Source organism: Puntigrus tetrazona, chromosome 22 (genome assembly GCF_018831695.1).
Source record: "Puntigrus tetrazona isolate hp1 chromosome 22, ASM1883169v1, whole genome shotgun sequence".
NCBI lineage: Eukaryota > Metazoa > Chordata > Actinopteri > Cypriniformes > Cyprinidae > Puntigrus > Puntigrus tetrazona.
The window spans coordinates 1,112,238-1,136,134 of NC_056720.1; the positions used below are offsets into that span (position 1 = coordinate 1,112,238).

General features: G+C 39.2%; 3 protein-coding genes and 2 pseudogenes across 4 annotated transcripts; all 5 read left to right on the top strand.

The window, feature by feature from the left end:
* Positions 1-926: 926 nt before the first annotated feature.
* On the top strand, positions 927-9,429 carry LOC122328115 (the record flags this gene model as incomplete). Its single annotated transcript, XM_043223825.1, has 5 exons — positions 927-1,074; positions 2,109-2,292; positions 7,062-7,198; positions 8,434-8,754; positions 8,888-9,429. Coding segments are annotated over 5 exons (945 nt in total), but the record flags the coding sequence as incomplete, so codon positions are not given.
* A 1,183-nt stretch (positions 9,430-10,612) lies between these two features.
* On the top strand, positions 10,613-12,693 carry LOC122327961 (gastrula zinc finger protein XlCGF8.2DB-like). Of its 2 annotated transcripts, none has more exons than XM_043223674.1 (2): positions 10,613-11,098; positions 11,565-12,693. In XM_043223674.1, exons 1-2 carry the CDS (start codon positions 11,065-11,067, stop codon positions 12,566-12,568), a joined length of 1,038 nt encoding a protein of 345 aa, XP_043079609.1. In that variant the 5' UTR covers positions 10,613-11,064; the 3' UTR covers positions 12,569-12,693. The 2 variants fall into 2 exon arrangements, with proteins under 2 accessions (XP_043079609.1, XP_043079610.1); XM_043223675.1 differs by having other exon boundaries at positions 11,580-12,693.
* A 543-nt stretch (positions 12,694-13,236) lies between these two features.
* LOC122327959 lies at positions 13,237-15,686 on the top strand (annotated as a pseudogene).
* Positions 15,687-16,095: 409 nt separating this feature from the next.
* LOC122327974 lies at positions 16,096-18,238 on the top strand (annotated as a pseudogene).
* Positions 18,239-22,233: 3,995 nt separating this feature from the next.
* Positions 22,234-23,868, top strand: LOC122328116 (gastrula zinc finger protein XlCGF49.1-like). Its single transcript, XM_043223827.1, has 3 exons — positions 22,234-22,467; positions 22,704-23,276; positions 23,864-23,868. The coding sequence occupies exons 1-3, from the start codon at positions 22,419-22,421 to the stop codon at positions 23,866-23,868; spliced, it is 627 nt and encodes a 208-aa protein (XP_043079762.1). The 5' UTR covers positions 22,234-22,418.
* The last annotated feature ends 29 nt before the right edge of the window (positions 23,869-23,897 follow it).

The window sequence follows — 23,897 nt, forward strand, 5'->3', positions numbered from 1 at the left end:
GACCTCTCATACTTTTATGGTCTTCTTATTCTAATTGAATTAAGAAGAAATTGACATTAAATACGATATCTAATCATCTCCCGTTGTTAGTTTTCATGGAGGGCTGGAATTCACGTCAAACGTAAGTTCAGCAAAAGCTTGTTTCCTTGATAAAGGAGACGGACGTGAGAGCATACTCTCAGCTAGATAAATATTTCAGAGTGGGCTTTGCAGTGAACCGATGAAGAAAAAGCTTCTCAAGTTAGTTTTGTTCTGTTTGGTCGGTGAGATTGAAATGTATTTTATACACAACAGGAAGCTGGGGCTCAACTGAATTGTGAAATGAGCAAAAAAAAAAAAATCCCCTGACAAAAAAGGTGGTTATTTTAGCTTTTAGCTGAGTTTCAAAAGACTTTATTACAGGTCAGCCTCACATCTGGCTTTTCATTACTGAACCACTTTTGGACTGAAGATGCTTCACAGATTTTGGTTCTGTTTGTGGAGTCTGGCTGGTGAGTTTGAAATGTTTTATTTTCTGTCTTCTTCTTTTACATAAGACACTGAAGCTCAAACTGCTTTATTTTCAGTTCTGACTTGATTCTAATCCGAAGTGAGTGTTTTCTGCGTAGATTTATAGTTTGGAGTGGATCAATAAATATGTGTTTGGATATTACTGGTCTCAAATGCACATTTCAAACTGTTTACTGCAGTAAGCTATCGTAAAGCTAGTTAATAGCCTTAATCTGACTTTGTGTTTGTTGTTCAGGAGTTTTTGCTGATTCAGACTCAATGAAGTCAGTGATGGAAGGAGATTCAGTCTTTCTACAGACTCACATTGAATTACAGACAGATAATGTGATTACATGGGTATTTAGACATCCAGAGACGCTTATAGCTCAAATAATTAAACGTACTGGAGTCTTCTCCACATTTGATGTTCTTGACGGAGGTTCAGAGACAGACTGATGCTGGATCATCAGACTGGATCTCTGACCATCACCAACGCCAGAAACACAGACTCTGGACTTTATGAAGTGGACATCATCAGGGGCACGACAAGAGAGACCACACACAGATTCAATGTTAGCGTCTATGGTGAGTCGCAATTACAGCCATTTGTGAGATATTTTCGTAAGTTAAAGTTCACAATATCTTTGTTTAAAAAGGTTTTGGTGCATAGTTAATGAAATTAAGGCTTAAGGCAGCGGGGGGATTATCCCTTGCGAATATCGCAACGTTTAACGACTTGTGACTAAACAAAAGTCACCAATGTGAGTACGCACACCGACGTGTAAAATGTGAAGCTTAAAGCGTCATTTAAAAAAATTGGCTTGTGCTGCATCTGAAATCGCATGCTTCCCTACTATATAGCATGCGAAAAACAAGGCGAGTAGTATGTCCGAATTGGTAGCCTGCGAAAAACAGTAGCTGAGAAATCCCCGGATGACCTAGTCGAAAAAAGTCATATTCGAAAAAAGTTGCGGAAACTGGAGATGCTGGAGAAGTGTGTAAGTAACGTTACCTCCGAGAAAAACGCCGTTGCTTGTGGTTGAGTTGCACTTGTTTAAATAATCAAAGTAAATGGCTGATTTATTCGAAGAGAAAATCGCTCTGGTATGAACAATGAGCGATGCTGATGATATTCACATGCGATAATTTTTGTTTCCCCGTGTGTTCGAGCATTTACACTCATCGGCGAAGTTTACAAGGCACACAAGTTTCTGAACATGATGCACGATGGGATATGCTTAGCCCTGAATACCGCTCTGAAGTGCTATTTGAGACACCTTTCAGGCCTGGGACGATCTTGCAAACACTTCCTGTTGAGCACAGGTGTGTGTGTGTATTTGTTTAGGCCCTAACTTCGTTCTAATGTCACTGAATTCAGAGCGCTCTAAACTAGCATCTGTGTGCTCAAGGCTAGTCAAAATCACTGAAGCTCAAACAGAAGCGGCTTTAATATGAGCTATGATGTGATTCTCATCTTAAGTAAGTTTATGACTTTAATTCAGCTTTGAAACATCAGAATTTGATACTGTTTGTTAATGGTATTTGAGCATATGACTAGTCACTTCAGTCATAATAATAACAATTCTGTGAACAGCCCTGTTTGTGTATGTTTTGTTCAGGTGTGTTTCCTGATTCAGTGAAGTCAGTGTCGGTGATGGAGGGAGAGTCCGTCTCTCTACAGACTCACACTGAACTAAAGACAAATGAGCAGATAACATGGACATTTGGACTTTCAAGAACTGAAATAGCTGAAATCAGTGAAAAAATAAAAATGTTCTCCACTTACGATGTTCTCGACGGGAGGTTCAGAGACAGACTGAAGCTGGATCATCAGACTGGATCTCTGACCATCACCAACACCAGAAACACAGACTCTGGACTTTATGAAGTGAGCGTCGGCAGCAGAAAGAGCACGTACAGATTCAATCTTACCGTCTCTGGTCAGTCACAGCTCATAATAACCATAAAACAAACTTTATTTTTAACGTCATGCTTAGTTTGAGCTACTATAACAAATAATATAGCTGTGATCAATCTACAGTGTTACTAACAGAGCTGAACTTTATTCCTCAGACTCTTCTGTCATTGGTTGTGATTCTGCTGAAGCTGTGATCCGATTGGTCGTCTCCGCTCTGATGGGCGTGGCTGCGGTCGCTGCGGTTGTTGTTCTGGTTTATGACATCAGATCCAGAAGAGCTGAACTGGGTCCTTGATTAGCCTTTACTGATTTCTAATATCTTTCTATATTCTTTCTATATTCTATAACTAAACCCCGAGCTTCGTTTATTAGTTTGAATCTTAATTTGAACATTAAACATTAAAATAAGTAAAAATAAATCATATTTTGAGCAAGTAAAATTATATTTGTGTCATATATTCTAAGACGTAGGCTTGCGAGGCGACCGACTGCCACAAATACTCTTCAAAATATTAGTTTTAATCAACCCTGAGCAGCCGATCCAAAAAACACAATTCCACAACAAAGAGGCAAAGCTTGATATAATCTCTAGATGATCTATTCTATAATAAATATCTTATATGATTTCAGCGGTGTTTCCTGTTCCTGGCACGCATTCCCAATATCCTGGCATGTCTGTATACATTGAATATGTTTACGTGAATGTTAATTATATGAAAATATTAGGGAAATAAACATTTTCTGAACACAGTTCTAGCAGCATCTGATAAGAAGCGATCAACGAATGAGCTGAAGACGGAGCCAAACTCTCTCAGGATCTCAGCATCTCATGGCTTTTTTGCTCACTGATCATGTTATAGATCAGTTTATTTCTGCTGAAAATGACACAACTGAGCAAAACAGGAAGCTGCGGTCTACTAGAGCGAGTGTGAAGTAATCATCAAAAAAGGAGGGTTGGATTTAACAAGCATTAACACTTATTTTATCTGATGTGAGTTTCCTTTATGGGTTTTTTCCCCTTTAGATAAGGCACCGAAGCTTAGCGGTTTTAGTCGCGAAGTGATTCTCATCGGAGGTAAAAGTGTCTTCTGTTTATGACGTTGTGGCTTGTCTTTCAACATCTGGACTCCGAGGGTCACTTTGCTAGGATTCTTTTTGTTGAATCCAGCTCTGCTTTTAATGCAATCCAAAAACATCCAAAAGCTATCAGCTGCAGAGGCCAAGAGAGCATTACAATAGTCCAGTCTGGAGAGAACAAGAGCTTGGACAAGGAGTTGTGTGTCTTCCTAATGTTCAGGCAAATCTGCAGGTTATAGCAATATGGTTTATTAAGCTTAACTGTCCTGGAAGGAGTAATGGTTGACGAACCCAGCTGTACAGAGAAGGTGTGATCTGTCCTTCATCCAGCTAGAAGTGTCTCTCAGACAGGCTACAAATGCAAACAGCTACCATCGGATCATCTGGTTGGAACGAGAAGTAGAGTTGTGTAAAAGACCATGCAGAATTTATTAAACAATGTGTTGATTTTCTATCGGAGCTGGCTGCAGATAAAGTCTTAATCATTGCTGATTTTAATATCCATGTTGATCATGAAAAAGATGCATTAGGATTTCCACCGCAAGGGACTACTTTATAAGTAACCTTTCCGATTTATCTCAATTTCTCAGCATATCAGTGCTATAGATTAGATTCTAGAGACTATAGACTCTCTTTTCTAGAACTTCTACGCAGTTGCTTCTTTACACTCAAGGAAGATTAAGGAAAAGAATTCAGCACCTTTGTATAATTCGTCATTGTCATTAGGACATGTCTCCAAAATCTTCAAACTGGCTGTTATTAAGCCTGTGATTAGATCTAGTTAATTACAGGCTGATCTCGAACCCCCCTTTTGTATGAAAGGTACAAAAAAGGTAATAATTTGTTTTAGAGAAAATGGTATCTGTGAGGATTTCCAGTCAGGATTCAGACCATATCATAGTACTGAGACTGCTCTCATTAGAGTTACAAAGGCCTGCTTCTATCATCTGATCGTGGTTGTATCTCGTTATTATACACCATCGACCACAACATTCTGTTGAATAGACCAGAAAACCTTGTTGGTATTAGTGGAAGTGCCTTAAATCATGCTTATCTGAAAGCCATATATTTGTAGCAGTAAATGAAGTCCACGTAACTGAGTTAGGAGAGGAAAGCAGAAGTCTTGGGTTATTTTAGACCCTAAACAATCACAGGGGAGAGCAGAGCGAAACTTTCAGGATCAAACGCTGCTTTAAGGCGCTTTTAACATGTGGTGCCAGTTTATTTCTATTGAACATGATGCCACTGATCTACAGGAAGCTGTGGTCTACTCTAGCACACAAAAGAGAGGTACAGTCACACAACAACACTGAATAATAAATAGACGGCTCTTTAGAAAGTAGATCATTTTCACGGCTTTACTACAGAGCAGCCTCACATCATCGTTTCAGCTATTTGTAGACTCAGTCCCTTGAAGAGGTTTGACAGATTTTTGTTCGAGCTTGAGTGCTTTAATATCTTTTTAGCGCTACAGGGTCATATGGATAGTGTATCTGGGTTTTTATGGAGATTAACTGTCATCCCAATCTTGTGAGACAGCAAGTGGAGCCATATTCAGCTCAGCCGCGTCTCTCTAATAAGCATGTTATTGTGTGGAGAGAGTCTCGCTGGCTGTGGATATATTTATAAGCTTACGTGACATCAGTCTTCGATGCTAGACTAATGGTGTTTCATGTGTTCTGTCTTTAGCTAATAATGTACTGATGGTCTGGATCTCCCTCCTGTGAGCCTCTGGTCAATAGCATGGTGTTTGCTAGCCAACACTGATTAGCGACCTGCTTAGTATAGCCATCTGAGGATACAGCTATCTGAAAGATGTGTCTTTAACCTGGTGTGGATGTAACCACGGTTCCAATTTACTTACAGTGTAATTTGTGTCGCTGATAATTAAAACGTTTAAAATAAAGTGTTTGGTAGGGTTAGGGTGGGTGCAGGGAGGACGTCAGCCATGGCATCCATTTAATCATTTGAATTAAAATTAACATTTACACTCAATAAGTTGCATTTTGTTTTATAATGTACTTCAATAATGAGGCGCAATTAGTAGTATATAGCATCCATGCTAAGAAAATATGCTAATTGTACTTCTAATTGCTATCTACACTGCAAATAGATGCTGCCTGTATTTATTTATTTTCGTCATTTTTGCTAATGCACCGTATACATACTGTACATTTTCTATTATGAAAATTTAAAAAAAGCATTTACCTTGAAAAAGCGGAGAACCGTGTACTTATTAAGTGTTAGCTCACCCCAAAATGAAAATGCATTACTTAATTTAACCCGAGAGCTTTCCCTACATGGACAGCTAAGACAAAAACACCTGCAGCTGTGTGCTCAACATCCGGACCTAAGCAAAAGCGTTTATCACACGGCTTTGAAAAATACTCGATTATGATTGGTCAGTGACTTCAAGTATTTCTTAATATTTATCGTCCGTAGTAGCGTTGTGTTTAAGATCGCAGACTCGTGCTCCTCTCGGTTCATGTGAACGCATCTCGCGCCATCTTGTGTCGCAGTCATTATTTTAGTACTGATATCGTTGTTTGTGTTTATTACTGCAGTCGGGCTCGTTCGTTTTACTTCGTAATGTTAGCGGCACATGTACACGTAAATGATGATAATGAAAAATAAGTCAAATTCCCATCCATTATTATTTTTTTTTGGCCAGTAGGCTGGTCCTGTAAAAAGATAAATCATATAAATTCCTCATTTTCAAAACTACTGAAATGTAAAGAAAGCTCACGAGGGAATCTTTTTTTTCATTGATTTAAAAAAAAAATACATAGATTAATAATTAAATAAAATAAAAGAGGCAACTTTTGTAGACACAGTTAGAGCAGGTCTCTTCCTGCTCCGTGAAGTCTTTAGAGAAATGAAGTACAAACGAGTTGAAGAGAGCCATAGGAAGCTGTGGCCTGGATGTGTCAATGTTCAGAGTGTAAATAAATCAGCAGAAAGAGCTGGACGGTTACACACAATAGCCAGGAATATATAGGCTGTCATCTTCGTAGACAGTTTCACTTCAGCTCATCTGTCGTCTTATTACTGAACCCACTCTGAAGAGTTTGTCTTTGTGGACCGTTGAAGATGCTTGGCAGGTTCTGCTTCTGTTTATGTTTGTGGCGTCTGGCTGGTGAGTTTGAAACGTGTGTTCGTTTGTTTTGTCCTTTATGTAAAAACGCTGGAGCTCCAAACGCAGCAGCTTTAATTTCAGTCGTGGCGTGATTCACGTCTGAAGTAAAAGTGTACAATCTTTTATGCAAAATCCCCACAAGCACTCAACGATAAATTGCTTTTGTTGTTTATTTACTTCAAATGTAAATTTCAAACTGTTCGCTCCAGTAAGCCAGTAAGTTCTTTAAAGCTGTGACAGATCCTGTCTGTGTATGTTTTGTTCAGGTGTGTTTGCTGATTCAGTGAAGTCAGTGTCGGTGATGGAGGGAGAGTCCGTCTCTCTACAGACTCACACTGAACTACAGGCGAGGGATCTTGTAACGTGGACATTCGGACACCCAGAGACTCTCATAGCTCTAATTGATAAAGAGGATGCAAGATTCACCACATATGACGGAAGGTTCAGAGACAGACTGAAGCTGGATTATCAGACTGGATCTCTGACCATCACCAACACCAGAAACACAGACTCTGGACTTTATGAAGTGAGCGTCGGCAGCAGAAAGAGCACGTACAGATTCAATCTTACCGTCTCTGGTGAGTCACAGTTACAGAGTCATGTACAAATGTGAGCAAGACTGTGTGTGTGTGTGTTCCCTTTGGAAAAAGAAAGGTAATAAGCTTGTAGAACAACATCACGGAGGAGTAGATTCCTCAGTTCACGCTTTACACGGGACCAATGGGTTAAATAAACTTGGTAAAGTAATAAGAAGACAAACGTGACTTCAGTCAAGCACAGACTAGTATCGAAGTGCACAGAATGCAGCGGTCATAACTTTTGTATTTAATTTAATATTTAATTTGGAGTTTTTACGTGTCTCGGTTTCCTGGAAGATCTTTCTGTCACATGCCACAACGTGAACCAATAGACAGTGACACAACTCATCCCATCACAACTGAGCCTATAAGTGTCTATATACAGATTATTTGACATTAAATCACTTTGGGATAAGTCACAGCGTGAAGGCTGTATAATTGCGTGTAGAAATCAAATATTGCCCGTTAATTTAAAATTAACCTGAATTCTGTTTTTGTTTGTTTTTGGGGGAGAAACGGAAAAAAAAATTTAGAGTTCCTCCACTGGCGACAAATGCTTTTTGACTCTCCTTGCTAGAGATTTGGAGTTGTTGCGAGTGTCTACCTTTGTGGGAAACGTTTGATTTGTATATGTGATTACCACTAGATACAAGTCACATACAGAGGAACATCACTAAAAATGAATGACCCCCTTCATGAAATATTACTTTGTCAAATTAAATGCAATTTTCCCCAATTTTTTTTAAAAAGCATCTCAGAACAAAAATATCCAACTGTAAGTTTTCTTTTGAGCTAAACCAACTTTTTGACTCTCCTTGCTGTAGTTTTGGAGTTACGAGTCTTTGCTCTTTTGTAAGTCGCTCATAAAATGCCTTCAGGGCTTAAAGGGTTAAGCCATGCAGCAAACGCTTTTGAAAACAGGGAAGTAACTGTTGTAGGCTAAGAAGGCCATTTTTGAAGTTACTGGTAAAGTCTCTTAAGTTCTTTTAGGACAATGAAGTGGTGTTACTATGTGTAAAGAGAGATAATCCAGGTATACAGCAATAGTCCAGGCATCAGTTAAATGCTAAACAATGCATGTGAGTCCAATCAGAGCGATGCGGAGATGTAGTCCAGGGTGAAGTGCACCGGTCTGTGTGATGTGAGAGTCAATATAATGGAAGAGGAGCTTAGATGGCAAGTAAACGAAAGGATTTGTGGCGGTGACAGAACCTGTTTGTGTATGTTTTGTTCAGGTGTGTTTCCTGATTCAGTGAAGTCAGTGTCGGTGATGGAGGGAGAGTCCGTCTCTCTACAGACTCACACTGAACTAAAGAAAAATGAGCAGATAACATGGACATTTGGACAGCCAGAGATTTGTGTAGCTCAAATCAATAAAGACAATGGAAGACTCTCCACTTACGATGTTCTTGACGGGAGGTTCAGAGACAGACTGAAGCTGGATTATCAGACTGGATCTCTGACCATCACCAACACCAGAAACACAGACTCTGGACTTTATCAAGTGACCGTCGGCAGCAGAAAGAGCACGTACAGATTCAATCTTACCGTCTCTGGTGAGTCACAGTTCATAATAACCATAAAACAAACTTTATTTTTAACTTCATGCTTAGTTTGAGCTACTATAACAAATAATATAGCTGTGATCAATCTACAGTGTTACTAACAGAGCTGAACTTTATTCCTCAGACTCTTCTGTCATTGGTTGTGATTCTGCTGAAGCTGTGATCCGATTGGTCGTCTCCGCTCTGATGGGCGTGGCTGCGGTCGCTGCGGTTGTTGTTCTGGTTTATGACATCAGATCCAGAAGAGCTGAACTGCATGTTTCACCACAAGAAAAATAGAAATACTCGCTTCTTTATTCCACTTCCTCAAGGACCAAATCTGAACAGCTCAAATCTTAAGACGTTCACATGCACTCAGCGTTTGATATGATCACAGAAGTATTTCTTGTTCCTGGCACAGATATTCAATATGTTTGTATTCACTGATTGGGTTTATATGAAAATTAATGGGAATAAAATATAAGACGGCACAGTTGTATGCACAGAGAAACTCTGAAATCTCTTTAGAGTAATAATGATCAGCTTTTTTTGAGGAAGCTGTGGCTCACTGGAGCTCCAAGCGTTTTTATGATTTTGTTTCTTTCTTCAGATGTAGTGTTAAAAAAAAAGAGTTTTCCATTTATATTGAGTGTAGTGTGTGTGTTTGTGATTGTAACTGTGTTTTTATTGTTGTTAAGCCATAATTAAGTCAAATCAATATTTCATATCCACATATTTATTTGTTCAGCCATGTAAAAGAGAAAAAGTAGCTGGTAATTATCGCAATATAAACTGTGCTTCGTGATTTAGGTTTCAATGGCTAAAAGGCTTTAGATATTCCTCTTTTTGGGGGAAATTGTGGCCTAATGGTTAGTTCTGGACAGACTTACAGACATATGTGTGCTATCTAGGTATAATGTCCTATATTTTATATGCTATATTCATTTATTTTATAATAAACATTTTATAATTACAGCAGTGTTTCGTGTTCTGGCACAGATCGTACAACGTCTTTGTATTTATTTGTTTATATGAATATTAATCATACTTTCATATCAGAGATGACTTCTCTAGAAGCAGCAGGTGATCTAATGTAATGTAAATGCATGTTTTTAATTAAAACTATCAATGGAAGGAGATGTTTGTCTTTCAGCAGGAGTCCTTGCATGCTTAAGGAACCATCTGAAAACGAGAATTGCTGTATGCTCTCATTATAACGTAACTTAAATGTCGCAAAACATTGATCTGGGCTTTTACACTTCTTCAGAAGATAAGGCGGAAGCCAAGGTAAACGTATAAGTGCTTCAAAGAGATATATCGATCAGATTCACCAAAACACCAAAGTCTGCATTCAAAAGCCAGATATGTGTATTCAAACGTCTCATCATGACTGAATCTTTTAGGCAGCCAAATCCTGATTTTGTCCTAAATCAGCGAGTTAGAGCTACTTTTAGCCTTAAGATGTGTTGTATCAGATCCAGAAGAGCGGAACAAGGGCCAGTTGCATCAAATATTGAGTCTAGTTGAGTCTGATATTTTTATGCATACTGGTCGTAAATATAGACCTAAAAATGTAGACCTAAATTTAATCCAAGAAAATAACACCGACTATCCCATGTTCTTAACATAGAGGCTAGATTTATGCAACTGTCTGCAAGATGTTTGATTGCTGATTTTGAAGTAATATTAACGATTAATATGTTTGTTAATATAAGTATTAACCACATAAAAATTTCAGGGAACACTTTTATGCACCCAATCATTTAAGGAATGAGTTGAAGAGCTGAAGGAGAGCAGAAGAGTTGAAGAGCTGAAGAAGAGCAGAGCGAATAGAACGCAGCCCTTGTACGTAAGAGTGGGCGTGGCCACACGGAACGTTTGTTCTTCCGGACCGGCCAGCCGCTGCTGTTAGTCGTGTCGAAATAGCTAATATGTTACTTTACTGGTGATACTTGTCATAATCAGGATACGCGTTCGGAACGGATAACGTTTAACTGTCTGTTGTAGCCGCGCGAGGTGGAACGCATATATCGCTGAAACTGACAGCAAAACGTAAACATCTCGATGTAAAATGCGCCGATGTCCTGCTGATCGTAAATCACTCCGTATGGAGAGACCGCACGATGTCGTTAACTACATCAGCGGTCATTACTTCGCTTTTTAACATGACCGCGACAGTTTATAGCGACGTTGTTAACGCTGTTCTCAGAACAAAAGGCAGCAGGGATGTATCTGGCCTGTCATACCTCTGGGTTAAGGGGTGAAACGCAAAAATAATAGTTTTTAAGAGAAAACTGAAAACATGATCCATAATCTCGCAGTATGAAACCCAACGAAGATACTGAAGGACAAAGAGGTTGGTGTTTATTCATCTTAAACGTGGTTGCAGCATAACAAACAACACGGACAGATACATGACAAAATGACCTTTGTGGAGTGGTTTTGCTGAATTAATCAGTGGATTATTTGATATTTGCAATCCTGGACCACAATAGTATGGGTATACTTAAAGCAGTCACCATCAATACAAAGGCTCAAAATGTCTTTGATGCCAACAATCATTAGTATATTACGTAAAAATCATGTTCCATTGAGCTATTTGTATCAAAACGTAATATTTTGATTAGTGATATGCATTCCTAAGAACTAAGAGAGGTATTTTGCGCCACAGAATCCATATTTTTGGTTGTATCTCAACTCTTATCATATCCTGACAAATCATACATCGGTAGAAAGCTTATTCGGCTTGTTTTGTGCTCCAGGGTCAAGTTCAGTGTGTAGATTCTTTGGTTTTCCCACATTTTCCCTTCCCGATTTACCAGCTTATGTTCATTTAGGTCTGATGGACGTAAAAGAGGAACGTGAAGACTCGGATGAGGTGGAGGAGCAACGTTATCACTCCATCGCCGATGAAGAACCTTTGACCCTCACGCAAAAAACAACCAAAGTCAAGAAGTCTTACATCTGCCCTCAGTGCGGGAAGTGTTTTGCAGGTAAATCGCGACTCGAGCGCCACATAAGAATCCACACCGGAGAGAAGCCTTTCGCGTGTTTTGTGTGCGCCAAGAGTTTCGCGTGTAAAGAACGACTCGACAGGCACATAAAAATCCACACCGGAGAGAAGCCCTTCACGTGCGAGTGGTGCGGAAAGCGCTTGGCGTGCAAAACGAGGCTCAAGAGGCACGTGATAACCCACACTGGGAAAAAGCCTTACGCGTGCTTGCATTGCGAAAGGAGCTTCACGACGAACACCAACCTGCAGCGGCACGTCAAACTCCACACCGGAGAGAGGCCGCACACGTGCCAAGAGTGCGGGAAGAGCTTCATACGCAAGGAAAAGCTCCGCTTTCACATGACGATCCACACTGGAGAGCGGCCTTACAGTTGCGAACAATGTGGGAAGAGTTTCCGACACGTCAACGGCCTCAAAGATCACCAGCTCTCTCACGCCGCCGAACGGTCTTTTAGCTGTGATCAATGCGGTAAGGATTTCATTACTGCGTCGGCGCTGAAGAGACACCTGAGAGTTCATTCGGGTGAGAAGCCTTTCTTGTGCTCTCTCTGCGGAAAGAGTTTCGCGCGAGTGGACTGCTTTAAAAGGCATCAGGAGGTCCATAGCGGTGTGAAGGATCACGTGTGTTATGAATGCGGCAAGGCTTTTATTACCTCCGACCAGCTCAAGCAGCACCAGAGGATTCACACGGGAGAGAAACCGTACAAGTGCTCGCTTTGTGGGAAGGGTTTCGCTCAGTCGCCGCACCTGAAAGCGCACGAGAAAAGCCACACCGCTGAGAGCCTGGTAATAAGCGATCAAATTATCTACTGATTCACACGGAAAATGCGCGATTCGAAGGTACCTCGCGAATCTGAATCCCGTAAAAGGATTCAACCAAACCTTTTGTTTCAACGTTGCATCTGAATACAGCAAATAAACTGTTTTATCACCAGGTCTATACTGTGTGTTTGTCTTCATTAAAAATCACGTGAACTTTCTTTTCTTTTAACTTTTATTTCGCTAACCTAACTGCGGTGGCTATCGGTTATCTGTAACCTTCTATTTGTGGCTTATTAAGTCTTAATGGAATATGTCCCAAAACATTTTTTTAATGGCTAACAATTGATAACGTTTATAATGGCGTTTTGGTGGAAACCATTCAAATTTTCTGTAATGGTATCTATTGCTGTTGTAATTGTTATTATTTTCAGGTTATGGCCGTTTTAGTTGTTACTAAATTATGATATAATACCTTTTATATGCTTGTATTCTGACAAGACACTCAGTATTGTTTTGTTTATGTTCGTGCTGACACCTAGCGGAGAACATGAGAAACTTAGCAGTTCATATCTAGAAAACCAAAACATTTAAACAGACTATACGTGTTTGTTTGGGGTTTTTATTATTATTAATACACAGTACGTTTCAAGTACACTTTTCTGGCACGGCAAAATGCGTTTTATCAAGTTCCCCGTGTCTCCTTGCGTTGTGTTTTCTAATCCAGAAGATGGCGGAAACGTACCTTCAAGTGTTTTGTGTGCCACCATGAAACGTAGAAGAAGATGATGCTGGAGGAACCGAGAAGATGTAGGTTTCATTTTAATATTCTTTTTTTAAGTGGCGTCAGATTGCAGTGTTAACAAAGACGTTCGCGAAATATATATCATTTAAGAAGTCTAGGATACCAAGATTTGTTTTTCTATACGGAAATAATGAAACATGCTTATTTTAACGCTTCATATTCACAAACGGTTATTTCTTAGTTATGTCGGCGGCAAAATAGTAAATGAATAAAACGGTATATGTATTGAAATTATGACTAATTACATTTTTGATCACAATGGTTCCAGGTCTCTTATAGTGAGAACTAGCACAAAAACAAATGGTTTTCAAACGATTATAAACAGAAAAGTTGTTAAGGTGATTCCTTTTCAGCGTTACACGCTCTTTGTTTGAAAACGGCAGTAAGGGTCAAAACCGTTGAATGCTAATGCTATATGCTATTGACTTCTCGAAGTACGTATATGAAGCGTTTTATTTTGAATATAACATGACTGAAAGATGTCAGGCAGTTACTTATATAACGCACTGATTTCTTCGCTTTGATGGATGGTTCCAAAAATAATTCGACAGTTCTTAATATAGTTAACGATTCATGGGTTCTATATTCCGTAAACCATGCTAATAGATAAATGAAGAATGCGTATCTTATGATATATATTTAGAACGTATACAATTAGATGAACACTTAATGTGAGAATTCGTGGAGAAATCAATGTATTTTAACTGATATAATTTTGGCAGATCTGCTTCTTACTCTTACAATTCACTGATTAATGTTGGAACATTGAGGCATCGAGTTCACCAGGAAGAAATAAAATCTGCAGAGACAGAGTTTATTGAAGGACAGAGAGAACATGAGAGATCCCTGCAGAGTGAAACACACTAAAGAACAAACAGGTTGGTGTTTATTCTTAAGCCTTTGATGAGGCTGGAGAACATTCAAGCTGCATGCAGTTCATTGGGTTTAAGTCGGTGCACTTTAAAATAACAGCCAAAACCATAGTGGCTGTATGAATCTGTTAAATCTAGAGCAAAGCTTTTAATGATTAATTTATACTATGTTTATGTAGATTTGATGGAAGTGAAAGAGCAAGAACTGCTTGAGGAGAAATATAATATCATGCCTGGAGAAACATCGAGTCATAAATCCCCAAAAAAAGAAAGAAGCAAAAAGGTTTTCAACTGCTTTCAATGTGCAAAGAGTTTCACGCAAAAAATCGGCCTTGAGCGCCACATGCTAATTCACACCGGCGAGAAACCGTTCGCTTGTTCTCAATGTGGGAAGAGTTTCAGGAGTAAAGGAAACCTTGTTGATCACACAAGAGTTCATACCGGAGATAAACCGTTCACGTGCGAACAATGCGGCAAGAGTTTCGCGTACAAAACGGGCCTGAACAGGCACGTAACGATTCACACCGGGGAGAAACCGTTCACGTGTCCTCAATGCGGAAGAGGTTTTGCGCTCCCGGGGGCCATTAGGAGGCACATCAAAATCCACAGCGGAGAAAAGCCGCACGTATGCGATCTCTGCGGAAAGAGTTTCACCTATAAAGAGAATCTTAAGGAGCACCTGAGGATCCACACCGGAGAGAGACCATACTCTTGTGTCCAGTGTGGGAAGAGTTTTACACACGTCAGCAGTCTTAAAGAGCATCTCTACACTCACTCTGCTGTCAGGCCCTTTAGCTGCGACCAGTGCTCTAAAATGTTCCTTTTTCGCTGCCTGTACTGAAGAGACACTTGCAAGTCCACGCGCAGGAGAAGCCGTACTTGTGCTCTCTGTGTGGGAAGAGTTTTGCTCGACTGGACGGTTTTAAAGAGCATCAGAAGATACACACCGGCGCGAGGACTCACGTGTGCTTCGAGTGCGGGAACGGGTTTTTATCGGCCACGCACTTGAAACTGCACCAGAGGATCCACACGGGAGAAAAACCGTATAAGTGTTCGCACTGCGACAAGAGGTTCTCTCGCTCAGGAACCCTGAAAGCTCACGAGAGGATTCACACCGGAGAGAAACCGTATCATTGCACCGCGTGTGGGAAGAGCTTCAACCAATCAAATCAGCTGATGAGTCATAAGAAGAAACATCACTCTGTGTTGTCGCAATAAGCTCGTTACCTTCAGAAACTTTCTGAGATGTGTGTGTGTGTGTGTGTAAAACTAAAGTTTAGAGTCAGTAATTTTGTTCTTGAAAGAAAGTGAAGATTGTAGTAATTATGCTGAAAATTCGGCTTTGATCAGAAATAAATTACATTCTACGATATGGTCAACAGCTATTTTAAATTGTAATAATATTTCACAATATGATTATTTTGCAACCATTAAACAATCTCAATTATTCCAGACTTGGTAGCATTAGTATTTTAAATACCTTACAAACATTAAAATACTTTTTATGCATGAAAAACAAACAAACGTTGTTTTACTTCATATTAAACAGAAATTATTAAACTTTACATAATTAATCACGATATACAATAACATCCCAATGTTTCTTTGCAAATCTGGAAAATTGTTATAATTTAAATAGTTAACATATGTATGTTTTTTTCGATATCTAATAAAAGTGAACATGTTATGTTTTTTTTTTAAAAATAGTATTAGTAACTATACTATATTAATACATATATAGCTGTACTATTTTATATTATTACAAGGGTACTTTTTTGAAAAGAAAGTGATATTAAAATGGTTTGTCGAACAGCAAATGATTTCTGAAGGATACTTACAGTAAATGCAATGGAGGGAAAATCACTGCAGTTTCTACTCTACAATAATTTGTCGTACAAAATATGGTTTCGGTTTCACTCAAGTAAATGACTAAAGTACTAATGCTAAACAGTTAAGATACGAACACAGCAGCAGCACATATGTTACAATGTGTTCAACTAGTACTTTGGATAAGCTGAGAACATCCGAGGAGGTGGTTTCTGTCGTATTTCTGTCGTTGTTCTCCTCGCTCCGGTCCAGAAGGAGGCGCAAACGTACCACGAAATATTTTGTCATCCACCAAAAAAAGCAAAAGAAGAACGATGAGACGAAGCGGCTCGTGTCTAGTCTGTGATTGACTGGACTGGGGTTTTTAGGGTGAGCGGAATCATTATTTCTGATCCATTTCGATCTTGATTTGAACGATCTCTATTCCTAAATCCCGAGATCGATTCGCGTGTTTATCGTTTGCGAATAAAACGTAACTACACGTTATCTGCAGAGCCCCTGCTATCAAACACTGGTTATGTGGTGTTTTAATATTAATACTTGTCTTTTTTACGCTTTTAGGCATTGCAGATCGTGTACTTTCTCTTGGTTCAGGTTGTTTAGTTTTTCTGCACGCCTTTTTCTGACTAGTTTACTGCACTTCCGGTTTGTCGAAATTCTGCTCCAAGAAAAAAAAAAGAGTTAAGAGATGTACATTTGAAAACTACTTCTGATTATTTAGTTTTTCCTTTGTATTTCACTGTAATTATATGAAGATGAAAAACATACACTGTGTATTTGTGGTCTTGTTCTATTGAAAATATGAAGCATCCCATGATAATGTGTTGTGTGCACAAAGAAAGAAAAATAATTAATTAGCTACTTGATTATGAAATGCCTTCATAAAGGGCATAGGAAAATGGCTTTATGGTTATGTCGTTTATTTTTGGTGGGTTTATTACTAGGGCTGGGTAAAAAATCGAAATGATATCAAATAATAACATTTTCACTAGTCAGAATCAAAGAATCAAACTGAATCACAACGTTTGCGGTAAAACTTATAACCACTTGTACAACCAAAGTTTTACTACTTCAACTTAATTATACTTTTTAGTGTTGCAAAACATGTTTTATTTGCGATAATCATGGTTTAACTCCAATAACCTAAGTCTTTTTACTTTACAATTTTCTCTTGGTGCGTTTTTTTTTTTTGCGCTTGATTTTCAGTCCTGATGGATGAGAACAATGAAGATGAAGAACCGAATGAAGCGGCGGAGAAGCACCATCACGTCGAAACAGGAGAACAACCAGATCCGAGGCCAAAAAAGTCTTTCGCCTGCCCCCAGTGCGGCAAGACTTTCAACTACAAACACAATCTTCAGGTTCACCTGAGAGTTCACACCGGAGAAAAGCCCTTCATGTGCGATTATTGTGGGAAAAGCGTCAAATACGAAAGAAACTTTCAAGAACACCGGAGAACCCATACCGGAGAGAGACCCTATGCGTGCACTTACTGCGGAAAGAGTTTCGCTAATAAAAAAACCTTCAAGATCCACACCAGGATCCACACCGGAGAGAAGCCGTTCACATGCGATCTGTGCGAAAAGAGGTTCACGCAAGCAAGAGCTCTCAAATCGCATCTGCGTTCTCACTCTGGAGAAAGACCGTTTCACTGCGAACAGTGCGGTAAAACGTTTTTTACGCCATTGTCCCTGAGAAAGCACTTGAAAATCCACACGCGGGAGAAGCCTCATGTGTGTTCGCCAGCGGAAGAGCTTTCACGGAGCTTGGTTCTTTAATGGTTCACCAGAAGAGACACGACGGTCTGAAGAACCACATATGCGGTGAGTGCGGGAAGTCGTTTATAACGAACAGCGAACTGAAAGTCCACCAGAAGGTTCACAGCGGAGAGAAACCTTTCCAGTGTTCATACTGCGACAAGAGATTCAATCAAACCGGACATCTGAAAACACACGAGAGGATCCACACCGGAGAGAAACCATACCACTGCACTCCATGCGGGAAGAGCTTCAGTCAGTTCGCTTCTCTCCTCAGGCACAAAAACACTAATATCTGTAATAAGTTGCACGCTTTTGACAAAGCCTAATTGTACATGATTTGAAAGACTGATTGCTGCGGTGTTAGAAAGTGACATGAAATCAAAAGAGATTTATTTTCTGAACGTATGCTGGGGGAAATGTATGCATGCATGCTTTTAAATAAAATGTCGTTTCAGATTCAGCACAGTTCATTGTTTGGAGGTACTTCTTGATGTGATCCTGTACTCTTTTTCTGTGATATTATTTGAGTTGTCATGTTGGGTTTCGCCATTAAAATTGGTTTTATTTAAGGTTAATATTTGTAGTGCACTTACATGATGCATCTAAATTTCCTGCGTTAATTTAACGTTCATTTACTTTATTATAATGCATTTTTTATAATCTTATAAACATTGTATTTAAAGCACTTTGCGTTTTTTTTCCCTATTATTAACGTTTTTCTATTCTCAACGTGTGTTTTTCTTGCCAACTGAACCATATTATCTCTACCCTCCAGTCCACCAGGTGGCACACATGGATCATCATTTATTTCTGATGTAATGCGGTCTTTTTACTACCACAGAATTTAAACTTTGCCGAGGTTAAACAAGAAAATTTATTTTATTTATTTTATGGTTTAACCGTAATATGAAGCTACCAGAATAATTTTTTGTACGAAAAGAAATGACGACTGTGTTCATTTGAATGCAAACAGCCCTATAGAGTGTTTTAGTCATTGCGAATTGGTGCTGAAGAAACCATGGCAACCACAAATCAACCATGGTTTTGCTACACTAACCATTGTAGTAAAACTGGTTAAATAACTAATCAGTAAAAAGTGGATAGGTTAGGCCTAATGCTTTTAATTTAGTAATAGACAGTGCTTTGTTTTTGCTGCTGTTGTTTTTCATTTTTTTAGATGTTCTGATGTGAACAGTAGCCTCCCCTGCTGTAAAAACCCAGTTTAGGCTGGTTTTAGCTGGTCGACAAGCCTGGATTTAACTGGTTTAAGCTAATCAGCAGGCTTCAGAAGTATGGCGCTTTAGTGCCACTGTAAAAATAATAATAAAGTCAAATACTAGTAGAATAAATCAGACTCAGAATCAACTTTATTTCCAGGTATGTTTACACATACGAGGAATTTGTTTTAGTGACAGAAGCTCTACAGTACAACAGGATGACAAGATTATAAAAAGAATTATATACAAATATACAAAATAGAAAAAGTACAAGATAGCAAAAATACAATATAGACATTCAAGTATAAGCAGGAATTATGTTTTGTGCAGTGTTCTGTGCAAATTGAAGTGTAAATAAGTCTGTATGTTATAATAAGTCTGTATAAATAATGTATAATAGTGTTGTCAAGTGTTCAGGACATGGACTGCCTGAGGAAAGAAACTGTTCCTGTGTCTGGCTGTCCTGGTACTCAGTGCTCTGTAGCATCGACCAGACGGCAACAGTTCAAAGATGGAGTGTGCTGGATGTGAGGCCCTTTTGTTTCTTAGCCCTTTTGTTCATTCTAGATAAGTACAGTTCTTGAAGAGTGGGGAGGGTTGTTCTAATGATTCTCTCAGCAGTCCTGACTACCCTCTGTAGTCTTCTGAGGTCAGAATTGAGAGCTGAGCTGAACCAGACAGATGTAGAAGTGCAGAGGATGAATTCTATGACTGCGGAGGTTGAACAGGTTGAACTTCCTCAGCTGACGAAGGAAGTACAATCTCTCCTGGGCCTTTTTCACCCTGGGAGATGATGGTGCCCAGGAACCTGAATGACTCCACTGTTACCACCGTGCTGTCCGTGATGGCGAGTGGGGGGAGTGCAGGGGGGTTCCTCCTGAAGTCCACTATCATCTCCACTGTTTTGAGCTTGTTGAGCTCCAAGCTGTTTAGATTGAACCATTCAGCCAGCTCTTTGACCTCCTGTCTGTAAGCAGACTCGTCACCGTCCTGTATGAGGCCGAAGACTGTGGTGTCGTCCGCAAACTTCAGGAGTTTGACAGAGGCGTCTTTAGAGGTGCAGACATTGGTGTAGAGGGAGAAGAGCAGTGGGGAGAGGACACAACCCTGAGGGGCTCCAGTGCTGGATGAGAATTTTCCCAGCCTCAAACTAACTGCTGTCTGTCTGTCAGGAAGCTGCTGATCCACTGACAGACGGAGGTGGGCAGCGATAGCTGGGTTAATTTGGTGTGGAGTAGGTTTGGTATGATGGTGTTGAAGGCCGAGCTGAAGTCCACAAACAGGATCCTCATATAAGTGCCTGGTGTTGCAGAACATAATGCTGTCCCATATTGACTGCATCATCCACTGACCTGTTTGCTCTGTAGGCAAACTGGAATTATTTGTTATTATGTATACGTTCACAAAACACTTAATGTCGTTGTTTTAGATTGTTTTATTTTTTGGAGGTGGCGTTAAACGCTGTCATAGTTTTCAAATCCTGCAGGATGTTCAAATGTTTTGAAGTCATAACATAACATTCTGAAGCTAACTGTGTGATAATTAGCCTTTCTTAATTAAAAATGTACTTGTAACTCATACTTTTGTCTAAAAGGGAATAATTTTACAAATTGCAGATGTAAGATATTCTGCCACTGTCTTCACTTTACACTATTTCACATAATTCTACATAGTTATTTTAATCAGTATGGGATCATTTCTGAATATCTGTCTATGAAGAAGCTTTTCTCTTTATTTATCTTCTCATAATAAAAATTAGCAGGAACTATTCTTTTGTTATCAAAGTATATTTAGATTTATATGGACAAATCATAATGTTTTCTTGTATGTTGTATCAGTGGCATTATTTCTGCATCTGAGAAATAATTCAGTAGAGCACTCAGAAATGATCCTGAATTGCTTGTTTAACGAGTGTTAACAGTCTGAGGCTCATCAACATTAAAAAATAACTTTTTTTCACATCAGTGGATCCTGTTTTCACCCCATTAATTACGCTGATGACTTCAGATCTGTGAATTGCCACATTAAGCTCCTTGCAAGATACAGAGAAGCATCATAACAGTATTTAACAGGGGTGTGGACTCGAGTCACGTGACTTGAGATTCGACTCGGAATAACAAATGAAGACTTGAGACTCGGCTCAGACTTTGACAGCGGGAGTGTTTTCTGTTAAACCCTGGCAACCAAAAATCAACTAGGGTTTTGCTACACTAAACATTGTAGTAAAACATTTATTAATCAAACAAAAACCAAACAAATTATTAATTAACTATAATTATTGACTTTGGAAAAGGCTTATTTTCATAAAGGCAATGATTCATATTTTTGCTGTTGTTGTTTTCTAGACGTGATGACGTCATCGGCCGCGCAGATTCGCTTTTCGAGGTTTACACAAACTTAAAATAGGCTACTGTTAACACTAAATATTTAAGCCGCAATTTACAGTGTTCTTTCTGTATTTGATTATTTGTAACGTTATTTATGTAAACATGTAGCAATTGACCAGGACGTTGACAACATGCAACTGTTTTGTGTAAATGTTGCCACATATATATATATATATATGAAGAGTGAGTAGTCTACAGTATGAATCCATCTTTCAAAATGTTTTGTTTTATCATGAGTCACTACAGTATGTGAATTTATTTACATTTATAATCAAATAAATTGTTTTTTTCTTCCTTTTTTAATAAGGTTTCTTTCCTATACATTCATGTGTATGATGTTTCAATGTTTATTGCCAAAAACTAATGGATGAATCTGTGAGGTAAATCAGTCAGACATGCAGATGTGCTTTCTTTATATATGTATATATGTAAATTTAGAAAATTAGAATTAGTATTAGTGAATTAGTATAAAACACTGTGGTCTCAGGGTCTACACTTTTGCACCTCAACGCACTACCTCACTTTAACTTAATTTAATTTTCCAACAAGTGCCTTGTCTGTATGTTTAATGTCTGTCTGTTTAATGTTGCACTATTTATATTTTAGATATTTTAGATATTTTACCATTATTTTATTATACTTTAGTTTTTTTATTCTTTTATCTTTATTCTTTTATTCTGCATGTTTGCAAGGTCAGAAGGGAAGGAATTTCATCTGTGCTGTATGTTGTACATAGAGCATATTTGACAATAAAGTTGACTTGACTTGACTTGACTTAATTTACTAAGTGAGTTTACTAAGTGAAATAACAATCACACCTTCAGTGAAGCTCCTCCCACAACAATCACATCTTCAGTGAAACTCCTCCCACAACATTCTCGCCTTCAGTGAAACCCCTCCCACAACAATCACACCTTCAGTGAAGCTCCTCCCACTGCGGTTCAGTAATAAATGCTGGAATATTCCCATCAGTCTACAAGTGAAGACGAGCATCAGAGAATCAGGAAGAAGAGAAATCTGCAGAAACAGAGAGAACATGAGAGATCCAGAACCCTGCAGAATGAAACACACTGAAGAACAAACAGGTTGGTGTTTGTCTTGTTTCTGTATCACTGAGGCTGAAGAGCAATAAGGTTATCAGTATTTCATCAGATTTAGTGTTTATAGTAGAAACATACATTGAATTTTTAAAAGGAAAGGAAAGTAAGGAAAAAGAACAATAGATAAAAGGGAAGACTTTCTCCAAAGTGAAAAATATTTATTTATACTGTAACCCTTTCAGGTCTAACAGAGGAGAAAGGACATCATGTCAAAACTGGAGAAAAAACTCTCTTGCAGAAAAATTTCCTGAAAAGAAGAAATGAGAAGAGTTTCACTTGCATTCAGTGTGGAAGGAGTGTGAAATGCAAACGTGATCTTAATATTCACATGATGATCCACACCGGAGAGAGACCGTTCACGTGTGATCAGTGCGGGAAGAGTTTCAGACAATCATCACACTTTAAAAACCACATGAACATCCACACCAGAGAGAAACTGTATGAATGTGATCAATGTGGAAAGACGTTTTTGCGGGCTTCAGGACTGAAGGCGCATATGAAAGTACATTCAAATGTGAAGCCACATTCATGTTCTTTGTGTGGAAAGAGTTTTTCCAAACTGCAGACTTTACAAGTTCACCAGAAGATACACACTGGTGTGAGAGACTACATGTGCTTCCAGTGTGAGAAGACCTTTATTACAGCTGGACATTTGAGTCGGCACCAGAGGATCCACGCTGGAGAGAAACCTTACAAGTGTTCACACTGCGACAAGAGATTCAATACGTCAGGAAACCTGAAAAAACATAAGAGGATCCACACTGGAGAGAACATAATGCTGTCCCATATTGACTGCATCATCCACTGACCTGTTTGCTCTGTAGGCAAACTGCAGGGGGTCCTGTAAAGTCCTTCAGATAACCCAAGACCAGTTTTTAAAGTGTTTTCATGACCACAGATGTTAGAGCCACGGGTCTGAAATCATTAAGTCCAGTAATTTTGGGTTTCTTTGGGATGGGGATGATGGTGGAGCGTTTGAAGCATGAAGGCACTACACACATCTCCAGTGATCTGTTGAAGATCTGTGTGAAGATGGGGGCCAGTTGGTCAGCACAGGTTTTCAGACAGGCTGGAGTCACACCGTCTGGGCCTGGTGCCTTTCTTCTTTTGTTCTTCCTGAAGACCTGGCACACGTCATCTTCTCCGAGTTGAAGGGCAGGTGTGGGGGTGAGGGGGTTTGCAGGAGGTGAGAATGGTTTCTTTTCAAACCTTCAGTAGACCTCGTTCAGGTCGTCTGCCAGTTGTTGATTTGCCACAATGCTGGGGGATGGTGTCTTGTAATTGATGTCTTTCAGACCTTTCTGCACAGAAGCTGTGTCACTAGAGGAGTGCGAAGCTTTTCAGAATAATACCTCTTTGCCACTCTGATCTCCTTTTCTAGTGTGAACCTAAAGTCGAAATATTTAGAGAATACA

Excerpts from the sequence above, each read along its gene's own strand:
- LOC122327961 (XM_043223674.1), top strand. The coding sequence starts at position 11,065 with ATGAAACCCAACGAAGATACTGAAGGACAAAGAG. Across the intron at positions 11,099-11,564 it reads AGATACTGAAGGACAAAGAG|CTTATGTTCATTTAGGTCTG; the intron begins GTTGGTGTTTAT and ends CCGATTTACCAG.
- LOC122328116 (XM_043223827.1), top strand. The coding sequence starts at position 22,419 with ATGAGAGATCCAGAACCCTGCAGAATGAAACACACTGAAGAACAAACA. Across the intron at positions 22,468-22,703 it reads ACACACTGAAGAACAAACAG|AAAAAACTCTCTTGCAGAAA; the intron begins GTTGGTGTTTGT and ends TCAAAACTGGAG.